We start from the raw sequence: 12,340 nt of genomic DNA on the forward strand, positions 1-12,340 counted from the left end.
ACTATAAATACCAGTTTATAAAAGAAAGTTATTTCAGGTTAGCAATTATATTGTTAAATCAAGACAGGACACACTCTATTGTCCTGAGCCATATTTAGGCAACAGAACCAGCAAAAGCTGTAAGTTGAGAAAGGCCAATGCAATTCAGCCTTGGTTTTTTAATACATTTTGTAAATTGTATAGATATTGTGTGGAGACAGACTTGAACAATTTGAATTTGGGTTTTTTTTGGCTGAATCAAAGGTGACTAACCTTAGATGGTTATAATAATATAGTTCAATTCAATGGTAAAACCATATAGTTAATTATATTGTGTGTACATACATATAGATTATAACATAAAGGTCCTTACAGTAAGAGAGTTCAATAGATTCAATTCTTGTTCTTCTGAAGTAGAAACAACACTCTTCGTACAGACACAGTTGAAACTGTGAAACTGTGAAAGCCTCACAAAAGAAAGGACATACCTGGTATTTCCACTTGAAGTAAAGAAAGGAGTTTCAAAATAAAAATGGGTATCCAACACAGTGCATCAGTAAATACAATGAAGAAAAAACGTTTAGCAAGGATCATCTCTTTTTTGATATGATTCCGAATTTCAGTAGCCGTAATAGCTGTTTGGTGAACACTGTAGAACATACTCCCATAGGAAAACACAATGATGATAAAAGCTGCCAAGTTTACACCTGTTTAAGAAGTTAAAATTAGTTATAACTTAACAGCATAATAGCAATTCCGTATCACCTATTTGCAGGTTGGGTAGTAAAGAAAAATGTTTTGTGTAAACCGCTAGTCCTATAGAATTAAGTGGCTGGAAAATCTGAGTCTGTCTTCACCTTAACATCAAATTTTTGCCTCTGCTCAGGTGTTTATTTCATTCGTCAACACCTAAAAAATGGCTGCCATCTGATCCAAACCCTTAGTTCTCCTCTGGTCTTACCATTGCTCTAATTCTTTGACAAAGTCTATTAATTCAGGAACTTAATGGTCATTAATTTCTTTTTGCTTTTTCAGCCTTTCATGCATTTTAAGATAAGGAAGTATCCATCTGATATAGTAAAATACTCAGGCTGGAAAAAGATTTTTACTGGAGCATCTAAATATCAGGTGTGAACATCACAGCAAAGCTGTCTTATTTGAAAATTAAGTTCATTTGCAGCTCTAATCATATATAAAGAAGAAATGCAACTTACCTAAAAAAATGACAACAGAATAAATCTGACTTCCTAAACTTTCTGATTGTTCTGAGTGAAGAGGAAAACAGACGCCATTGGTGCCATAGTAGTTCCTGAAATATTCCTTATTGCTCAGTGGGATAAAAGCAACAGCAAACCCAATTATCCAGATAAGTACCAAAATGGAAATTGTCCTGCGTTTTCTGGGCTTCAAAAACCTAAAAGGATAAACTATGCAGATGTACTTTTCCAAAGTCAGGTAAGTCAACAGTAAGACTGACACCTCTGTAGACAGAATAGCGAGTGATCCGACCAACTGACAATGCATGCTGTCCATCCACAACTGAGCGTGCTTGTTGTATTCTCCGCGATATTTAAGATCAAAAGCTCCAATCACAAATAAATATATCCCCATCAGACAATCAGCACCTGTGGACATAGTGCTTAACATCATTATTTACACATTTGAATTTCTCTGTGTGTATATATGTCTACAGGAAAACATACTAATATAAAACATACTAATATAAACAGCTAATATAAAGATATGAAATCAACGTTATAGGTGGAATGCTATCATGAGATGATTAAGGCAGTATAATTCAGTTCCATTCCTCCTTTTTTTTATTTTATTTATTTTTATTTAAATTGATGGTCTATTTTTCATACTTGTTTCCAACCTGATTTTTTGAAGCTCAGATAAAATTGGTTTGCAGGTAGAAAAAGATAGAGTTTCATTTACAGAAATATTTTTTGCAACCCTTTTTTATTAGGTCTTATTCCTTTTGATACTAACATTTGGCTTAAGATAATTTGCTTTGAGTAGAGTGTCTCATCTGGGTTCAAAGTTTAGTTTTGGTTTGTCCACCTTACAAAACTAAAGTGCATAGTCTTCTAAGACCTCTAAGGGGAGAGAAACCGTCAACACAGAGCTGAAGACTTCTCGGGTATTTTGGCTAGAGGTTTTGCATAATGCTCAGATTGTTCCAGTGGAAATGTTTCAAAATCACTGACATGCTGTATTTGGAAACATTACAATCATTTTATTCACTGTTGACAATTACTAGTTGCATTTGTGAAATACTTATAGACTTGTTACTGAGATAGGGTACTCAAGATTGTAGTGGCTATTCTGTCAAATAGTTTGTCCATAAACTTGTCTTGCTTTTAGGACTAAAATAAAACCCCCTAATTCTTAATTTTGGGGAGCTAAGAGGGACTGCATTTGTGTAAGTAACATTTGATTGTGTGAAAAACAGCATAACTATCTTGAACACAGTATTTACACATGCAAATTAGTATTTACTCAAAAATGCATAGTAAAATTTCACTTTGTGGGCCTTTGAAAATTTCAAAATTTTATTTCTTTTTGCTGAAGAAAGTGGGAATTTGACACAAGACTCACAGCATTAAAATCAAATGTGAAACCTTTGGAATTTACCAGCTGCCAAAGGCAGAATTTGATGAGACCTCCTGGTGCGTAAGGTACAGCATTTTGTACTGTCATTCACAACAGCATGAAAGTTCAGTTAATTCCGTGTTGGAAATGTGTCTCTATATTACAGTAACAGATATCGTACATGCTATGAGCAGACTAAACCAATATTCTTTTACTTTTACTCATGGAGTACTCACAGCAGAGAGACATTATTGAGATGGCATGGAGCTTGTTCTCTGATCTGATGTAAGGCCTCATGCAGATAACAAAAATATTTCCAAAGCAGGTGATGGCAGATACAACCCAGACAAACACTCTCTGTATGATGCTAGCTAAAAGGTTCTCCAGGGAGGAAATCCCATCAGTATTGGGCTTACAGCTGCGCACATGGGGGGCATATCCACAGTACTGGAATTTCTTAAAATATCTGGTTGTAAGAAAGAAAAACAGACAAGAGGTGATTCTAGTTTGGTTACCAGAATATCAAAACTCTCTAGTAACTACTCAGAAAACATATTCTGAAAGAAGAAAAATTAGTTAAAAATTGTCAGAATTTGACAACTGCTCGCATGTTACGTTCTATATTCTTTTGTTTTCAATTATCCAATATTCCATAAATTTAAAAATTCAGACCAAAGCAAGCAAGCTGGAATAATCTACTTACATGTGGGAAAGGTTTCTCAGGGGTCTGAACATTCTTCTCTGGATGTTTGCAATTTCAATGCCCTCCAAGCTACTGTAAACAACACACCCTCAGTAAAAGGCTATAGGAACACAGTAGTAAAAGAACAAACTTCATGAGCATTTAATTGTGCTTCTATGACTATAGGAAACTAGAGATGAACTTTAATTGCATCTAATCTGTCATTCCTTTTAAACTTGAACGGAAAGTCTGCATAAAGGCTGAACTGGAATAATATACGTTGCAGTTTATTAGAATTGCTGTTCTTCCAAAATCATGAAGAAGGCTTTTTGAGTGCTCTCAGCAGTGCAACCTCTGATTATTATGTTGCCCTTCCAAAGTATTTTTCTACTGAAGTTCTTTCATCATCTCTGGGAAAACAATAACTTGTTCCAGTAGTAATATTTTAGATGTCTCTTCTGTCTTTTATCCCAGGGAGTGCTTTGCTAAACAAGCTTCTGCAGGAATTCAGTCTTCATTGTGTCAGGAGCAGCAGGAAGCCGGGACACAGAAGGCGGCATGTAAGGGAAAATGTTGTCTTTCTTGTGATGCATGGATGGGATTTCTTACTTTAATTTTTCCAAAAATATATTGAAAATGGCACTGTTATTTCCCCTGCAGTGCTAGATCAGTACAGTGTAACTGTAAGTTCTTCTAGAACTTCAGTTTCTGTATTCTTCCAATCCACTGGTTAGACGTGCAACTGGCTGGAGATCTTTGGTTCTCCTTGTGGGAAGCCTTATACGAATTCATTGTTCAGTGCTTTGAATGCAATATTCATGGGAGTTCTGAACACATTTAGGCAAAAGTCGAGAAAAGTAACAGTCTTACTGGTTAGTTGCTGTGGGCTGGTGGGTGGTTTCTCTTGGAGATAAGAAAAAAGCCCCCAGTATGGGAGCATGTTAAGTTTTATTTAAGCACTGCAATGAATCTCAGGGTGTGCTTTCCCCAGCTACTTTTACTATTTCAAACTAGAAAAAAGGCAACTGATGTTATAAAAACTGCTGAAATACACGGTTTCTTATAGATCGGTCTCAAGATTTAAGAAGTTTCTTAACTTGGAACCATGGAAGGTGACAGTCACTGAATTGTGAGTTCTTTGGTGTTAAATAACGGATAAGTAGATGCTGTAGCCTGATGATTGGGGAGGTTATTAATTATTCTTTTCTGTCCTCAGCTTCTTATTTTAATGAAATTTGTACATATTTAGTTTTTTCAGGTCATTAGCCATTTACCAAATTTAGTTGAATTTGGCCACTAGATTCTAAATCACTGTGAGGAAGCTGGACTGATCCACAAAAGCATGTGCACTGCTAGCTACAGCTCAGGGTCAAATCATAAACTCCTGGTACGTTCCTATCCAAGGAAACATCTCCTTTTGGATCTCCAGACCATTGCTGTGATAGGACAAGGGTTAGACAAGGGGCAATGGTTTTAAACTAAAAAAGGGTAGATTTAGACTAGCTAAAAGGAAAAATTTTTTTACGATGAAGGTAGTGAAACACTGGAACAGGCTGCCCAGAGGGGTGGTAGGTGCCCCATCCCTGGAAACATCCCAGGACAGGTTGGACGGGGCTCTGAGCAACGTGATCCAGTTGAAGATGTCCCTGCTCATTGCAGGGGGGGTTGGACTAGATGGCCTTTAAAGGTCCCTTCTGACCCAAACCATTCTATGGTTCTATGATTGTGAAATGGTGACCAACAAAACTCAGCTCTACCAAGGTTGGTGTTGCAGATGTGCAGTGGCTATGAAGAGGTACTTAAATCCACCACAGGATAATTTCAGATTTGCAAGATTGTCACTGCACTATCCCCCAGTTTTAGAAAGAACTCCCTGGCAGAATTCAAGTTAGAGCTGCTACGTTAGTGCACCCACAAAGACTCCCCCTAAACTCTTCAAAAAGGTTTGTAGAAGTTCCACCTCCTTCAGATATGGCAGCTGAATCATACTTGGTTTCTACTGTTCTTTCCATGGTGTTACCATTAGGTACTGTAAGAACGGAAACATGTCCCCAAACTTATACATATACCAAATCCTTTTATAATTCCTGTCTTTACATACCCTAATGGTACCTGCCCGTGGTGTTAATAGCCCCAACTGGACCTTGCATAACCCTTAAGCCCTGTGAAGGTCAAATGAGGGTTGTATTAGTCTTGTTCTGTAGTAACAGAAAAGACAATGCCCTTCTCTAAGCTGAATTTATGATCTCTTTTTGGAAAAATTTCAATTATTAAACTGGTATTTTCAGGAAGGAAAATTTGAGTATTGCTAGTAATTATTTTCCAGGCTCAAATTGTTGAGGGTCATCACCATAACTATAAACTATTTCAAGGGCAATTTCTTACAAAACGTATTCTGGATCATGTCCTTCTGAAGGAGATGTGCATAATCACAAAGAAAATGTAGATAAAATATAAAAAAATTGATACTTACAGGGATTTCAGTTTAATTAGGAAATCAAACTGGTCTATTTGTATTTTCTTGATGGGGTTGTAAGAAAGGTTCCTGTAAATACAACACAGACATGAGTCATTTTGTAGATCTGCCTTACAGCTTGTTCTAAGAATAAAGTCAAACTACATAACCCATTTGCTTTTTCAGCCTTCTAAGAAGGACTTGTACAATTGGCAGTTACAACTGCAAACGGTAACATTCCTTTAGTGTTATTCAGCTTGGTAAGCCAGTGGGAAGAGCAGTCGGATGAGGCATGCTATTGCCACGTACACATACGCATCTGCCTCCCCCCACCTGGTGCTTGAAGGTTTTCACTGTAGAAATTTTTAGTTATTAAACTTCCAGGACTTGTCTTTCAAGTAAAAAAACCTAGCTGAACTGCATGCATTTAGAAATAAGTTACAATTGATTTTGCTAGTTGCTAAAATCTATTTTTTTGTAATCATTTGTGTGAGTTCAAGAGACAGAGGCAGTGGAATGTAGAAGTAGACGTTAGCATTAAATGCTATCACTGTGTGCAGAACGGTTTCTCAAAATAACCCCCTTTTCTTCTCCCTATAGCTTCATGTTTCATTTTGATATTGTAACTAAAATGCACACACCCAACCAATGCAGCGGTATACGCTTGGTTAACCCACTGTATTGCAATGGATCCCAAGGATGCTGAAAAAGCACAAAAATAAGTTATTCCGCATACTATCTCCTCTCTTCTATAGAGACATCTCCCATTTTGCCACTAGTGCTTCTTTCAGATTGTGCAAGAAAGACTGGGACTTTTCAGCAGCAGTGTTTGAGAATTTGCCGATATACGTGTCATGGGAAAAGAAAGACTATGTCTGGTTTTATAGTATCCTATGCTTTTTTGGAACTCTTTCGCAGGAAAAAAGCAGTTGCAACCAAGGCATCTGTATGATGTTCTTACATGTTTATGATCTATTTTTAGTGCCACATCCTGATATCACATTAAACTTTCCCATCAATTTATAAACTTCTCATGATATAGCTAATTTTGTATATACTAACAAGATCTGGAAAAAGGTAGAATTTGAACTTTGGGGACATGAAAATACACATCTTTTACAAAACTGTTCCAGGCAAAATATTATATAGAATTACTTTTGGAGTAAGTATTTTTTTAGGCAGAGCTCAAGTGATGCAAAAAAAGGTGCTCTTTTCTTTCCCAGCATTCATGACCAAAAGCATCATATCAAATGAGTAATATACAGTTATATATAATAATAATCAAGAATCCTTACAGTTGTGAAAGCTCCTTTAGATCCTTAAATATATAGGGAGGAAGTGATTCAATCTTGTTGCTAGCCAAATCTCTGCAGAAACAGCCACAGGTAGGATACAGTAAGTTCTTACTAGGCTCAGTAACTTTACCAAACAGTTTTGCAATTTCAAGACACACAGTTTTATTCTATTTACCAAATAGGATACTATTTATTATATAGGTTATCAGAAATTTGGACTGTAAAAGAATGCTGTTAAAACAAGGTGGGAAGCTATATCCATTGGATCTTTTTGTCTAGTTAGTTCAGATATCCCATCAGATACTTAATTTAGTATTATTTCAGTCACGTCACAAAGAAAGTAAAACACCCTTAACTTGGGTTGTAGGAGCTTGGAAATAAATTAAACATATTGTTTCATGACAGGAATTCTTTCACGTGGGCTAACCAGCACATCTGTCCCTTAGTTCTTCTCTCTACCTTACTCCTTATTTTCACTAAACATAAACCCTAATAACTTTGGACAGAGGAGTAAAGGTCTGAGGCGTAAAGGTCTCCATCTGACTGAAACTGGCAAACTGGTCTAAAAAAACCTGAAGGCACACATGCACCTAGATTGTGGTGACGTAAGATTAATTAATATTATTCTGTTCACGGAATATAATGATCTTGTGAGAAAACCCCCTGATATTTTGATACAGAATATGTACTTTATCGACTATTCCTTCTCTGTTAAATATATAGAAAGAAACCTGATGATGGGTGCTATCTCCAGAGCCAGAGCATGTTATATGAAACAGAATTTATGATAAAAAACTGTAATATAAATTATAAAAAAATATGACTTGTTGTACAGGAAAGAGAAGTAATCTACTCACAATTCATCTAACATCTGGAGAGAAGAAAAGCTGTTTTCATTTAAAGAGCTGATTTTATTTCGTCTCATCACCCTGAAAGAATAAAACAAACTTAATTTGCTGTTTCTTGACATCTATTTGTTTTTGGAGAAAACCTTTTATAAACTTTAAAAATTCTCTCTTCTCTGCATCTTCAAATATTTGCCCAATTCAGTTAACAAGCTAATTGGATCTAGAAGCCTACCATGTTACTATTTGATAAATAACTTCTGTTGCCTATACACACATGCATTTGTGCGTGTATATATATATATATATACACACACACACACATATACCCCCCCCCCCCCCCCAGGAGGCTGGTATAGATTGACCGAGGGCAGGAGGAAGGTTAAGTGGGCTGGAAGGTTTGTGACCTAACCACATCTCAGACACAGGCACATGGCTGTGCAACTCTTCCTTCACCCATATTTATTTCACCTGCCACTGACTTTGCCCCTTAAATGAACAACTTGGATTTTAAAAGCCAAAGAGAAAGCCAAGAATATGTGTACCGCACACGAGTTAAAAATTGCAAGTGACAAGTACGGTGGAGCCTACTAATCTATCAAAAAGTGGAAGGGATTTTCTGAAGATGATTACCTCATCATTAAAGAAACTTCAGGGAAAATTCTAAAATTGATGAGCCAGCCAATCCACAAGCCAAACTCTTTAACATGAAGAAACAAGCTATGTATCTCTTATGTTTGCTGCATTTTTTAAATGAGATTTTAGCCTCCTTTTTCAAGTAAAAAGTTAGAATGAAAATTTCTAAGTTTTAGTATCAGTCCAAATCACTTCAGTGAAGTTTGGTTGCATCTATCAATGCTGAACTTTGCTATAAATGTAAACAGCGGTTATTCTGTATGGCGCTTGTTTAAAACCAAGAATGTTGATTTAACCTCCTTAAGATCTAAATAACCACGATACTCAGAAAGCCTTTAATATTAACTTGATGAATCCCTCGACTGTTCAGCACAAGCGTAGCTCACTCCTGCTAGCTAGCATATCCTATTACTTACAGTACAGTTAAAGTGTTGCAGGAGATGAAAGTGACATTTCTTACATGATGGATATGGTTGCCTTCAAGGTCTCTGGGATATAAAAAGAAAACATCGATCACTGAAAATAAATTCAGGCAGTTATTCTAAGGTAATTAAAAACACTACCAGAACTTCATGACTGCACAGCAGGGAGCGAGAAGCATACATCTAACATTTCTGCAGGTTAACTGATGACTTCAGGTCATCAACCCTGCAGCAACACAGCAGGCACTCTGTAACATCCAGCGCCCCGTTAGGAAAAAGCGGCAAGGAATACATACATAGACATATGTATGTATATACAAAGACAATAATACTTTTCTAGTGATGTAAGGTAGACTTACAGCCAGTTTAGTCTTGGCATATATTGGCACAGAGGTTTATCAGGCAAACGAGCAAGAGAATTATTCATCATCTCTCTGAAAAAAAAAAAAAGAAAAGAAATAGTATATAGCTGGCTATATTTGCCAAAAATTACATTACAGAAAAAAAATAATGTCTTTTATGTTTGTACTTTTGGAAAAAAAAAAAAAAAGGCAGTCAAAGCTTGATTCATTTCTCATAGTGTTGAAGGTAGTATTATTTTCTTAAACTTCCACATTTTTTCCCCGTGGTGTTCTGTGGGGCGGTGTTTTATCCTTAACTTGTTAATTACCAGGTAAAGGCAAGATGTTCGCTGCACTGCTATTTAAATAAGACATAGCAAGCCAACACAAATATTTTGACAGTTCGGTCATAACATGTGACTTCTGTGGGTGGCGGAGGGAGGGGGATACGGGTGGAGGTTCCCCCCTGGCTGCAGGGGAAGACGGTCCCGTGTCGCTGAGGCTGGAGAGGGCAGTGGCAGGTTATGGACAGAGTCTTGGGGAGGGGGCTGGGCTGCTGCCGGGGCACAGGAGCTCTGGCGGACCCCCCTGCACCGCCGCCCTGGAGGACAACTGGCACCCACTGCTGCGGCTGCCACGGCTGTGCCCCCTCAGTGACCATGTCTTTTCACCATTTTTCCCACCCATCTCCCTGTGGTTTTCCAGACATCGCATGTCTGCCGCTGCCAGAATCCTCCTTCTCCAGCACATCCAGCCTGGGGGGAAGGAAGAGCTGCAGGTGTACCACCAGCATGCCGTGGCGAGCAAGCACAGCCATTATAAAACGGTTTTTATATATCTGCCCTTCCTGTTTTGTTCTTTTAAATAACACTTCAGGTTCCTATTCCATACTTACAGGAGGATAAGTGATTTGAGTCCGTAAAACGTTAATGGAGAGATCCGATTTATCCTATTGTTTTCAATTATCCTACAAATTACAGCAAAGCATGTATCAGATCAGTCATTGACTGCAGTCTTTAATTGAACAGATGATAAAAAGTAACACACTTCAAAGTGGATTTCTTTAAATGTCCATTCAAACTACTTAAAAAATGAATGCACCGCTCCTTAGCAGGTCAGGGCTTTCATTGAATTAATTTCCTTTCAGAAGAACTCAATTTAAAAAAAACTAAATAGAGTAACTTAGAGAAAATAATGACTTTCAACTTTTCAAAAAGTTTTCCTGCAAGTTTTCAAAATTCTTTGATCAAGACACTTTGAATAGATTCTCTGTGAAAACAAAGCAGCACAACGTAACAGTGTTCCACAGCAATCCAACAGTTCCAAGCACACAGAAAAATGTTAGGCATGTTATTATTTGCTTTTTTAAAAAATAACTTTACTGAGTCCAAATAATATTTTATTTTCATCTGTCTGAAAAGCAGTAATAAACTAATATTTTGGATTGAGAGTCATTTTGTCTGTGACATTTCAAGCACTATTTACAGGGAAAGACCTGCCCCCAAAATGATCTTTCTACTGTTTTATAGTATCTGAGTTATTTCATATGTTAATTTGTAACAAGAAATTACTAATAAACATTATTTAGTATTGTAAAAGCCATCAGTCATTGGAGCCATTAAGGCCCAAGGACTGATTTCTGCTCTCATCAAAGTAAATCGGGTTTTTACCTTGTACAGTGCAACAGGAGTTCCTTAGTTATTATCTAAGTACTGCTATGCACAGAAAAGAAGGCAATTCAAATATTTCTTTGTCTTGCTTTAGTTATCCCTTGAGAAAATAAAGATACAAATAATAAAAAACCATACAGCCATTCAAGTCTGTGGAGATCTTCAAAGACACCAGGCTTCAAACTGCTTATCTTGTTGTTACTCAGGTATCTAAACCAAGACCAAACAAAGGCAAATGAATGCAGTTATTAATTAGCATCAGACACATGAAAGTGAGTTTTAAGATTCTTTCTCCTTGATAATTTATCAGAATACCACTAATTTTTTTCATAATTATCACTTTTCATTATGGTAATTTTCACGCCCCTCTGAGAGCAAGGCGGGACTCTCTCTAGTGAGGACTTCCAGAGCGATTATGTAGAACATTTTGTCTTAGCTGTAAGAGAACACAGCAAGCCAAGTATTTTCATTGTGTTGTATTTTAGGCCCTTCCCGGTTTCCTTCTGTGGAGTGATTCAATCCATGAATGTTCCCAGGATCTCGTTCAGTCTTTGCTAAGAACCTCAGTCACAAATGTAGATACCAGAATCATGGGAAAAGCTGGGAAATCAAGGGTGAGAACTTACAACTGCTCTGGGAAGGCAGTAACAACAGCTGTAATAACAGATAATCAACCACACTCATGGGATGGAAAAAATAAGAGGTACAACATTTTAAAAATTTCCTTTTAAAAACATTGCAGAAACAAAAAACTGAACCGAGCAAAGCAATTTATGTGTCATCTCTTTCACTGAGCATTTCCTTTCAGTTTGAAGCACCTTTCAAAAAGCTGCTGTAAAATAAAAAAGGTGTGCTTTTCATTACTGATACTGGTTACTTTGGGTTGCTTCTGTAAATCAAAAAACAATGTTAGAGAGTTTTCAGCCATCATAAGCTCTCACTTTTGTTTTATCCCTTTTTCATCCTCTCTGACTTTCTGCAGGGTAACTACCATACTGTCTCCCTCCATTCTGAGGATTTGGGGAATAGGAGCTCACTTGTATTTGCAAAGCATTGCCCTGTCACATAAATTTGCACAGATAGCTCTTAATCTGTCTTTGCTTTCTCAATCCAATCACTGAGTTACAGATTTGGACCATTTTGCAACTTCCCAACACTGGAACAAATAAGAGAGGCGTCCATAGCGACTCAGAGCTCTTTCCGCTGTTTTTTCCCTCCGTATTGGAAAAGCAATACTTACAGTTTTGTCAAGTTGTATAAACCTGTGAAAGCACGTTCGGATACAGCTCTGATTTTGTTATTCTGAAGATACCTGAGAAGATACAAACCCAACAACATCTATTTGGGGGCAAGCATAACCCCCCAATTAAAACATATCAACTAAACAACGCATGTGTGATACTTGAAGCTGTCAGACTTG

The 12,340-nt window shown here is 37.1% G+C and overlaps 1 protein-coding gene across 1 annotated transcript in view; it reads right to left on the reverse strand.

Moving 5' to 3' along the window:
• RXFP1 (relaxin family peptide receptor 1) overlaps positions 1 to 12,340 on the reverse strand; it is a 50,556-nt gene that overhangs the window by 2,513 nt on the left and 35,703 nt on the right. Inside the window, exons 6-17 of the mRNA XM_056344529.1 lie at positions 12,161 to 12,232; positions 11,059 to 11,130; positions 10,146 to 10,217; positions 9,269 to 9,343; positions 8,904 to 8,975; positions 7,864 to 7,935; positions 7,007 to 7,078; positions 5,730 to 5,801; positions 3,278 to 3,349; positions 2,811 to 3,040; positions 1,194 to 1,604; positions 468 to 686 (exon numbers count right to left, since the gene is read on the reverse strand). Coding sequence (XP_056200504.1) covers positions 468 to 686; positions 1,194 to 1,604; positions 2,811 to 3,040; positions 3,278 to 3,349; positions 5,730 to 5,801; positions 7,007 to 7,078; positions 7,864 to 7,935; positions 8,904 to 8,975; positions 9,269 to 9,343; positions 10,146 to 10,217; positions 11,059 to 11,130; positions 12,161 to 12,232 — 1,511 coding nt within the window. The remainder of the gene's footprint in view (positions 1 to 467; positions 687 to 1,193; positions 1,605 to 2,810; positions 3,041 to 3,277; positions 3,350 to 5,729; positions 5,802 to 7,006; positions 7,079 to 7,863; positions 7,936 to 8,903; positions 8,976 to 9,268; positions 9,344 to 10,145; positions 10,218 to 11,058; positions 11,131 to 12,160; positions 12,233 to 12,340) is intronic.

The sequence above is a fragment of the Falco biarmicus genome, chromosome 1 (assembly GCF_023638135.1).
Source record: "Falco biarmicus isolate bFalBia1 chromosome 1, bFalBia1.pri, whole genome shotgun sequence".
NCBI classification, from domain to species: Eukaryota; Metazoa; Chordata; class Aves; order Falconiformes; family Falconidae; genus Falco; species Falco biarmicus.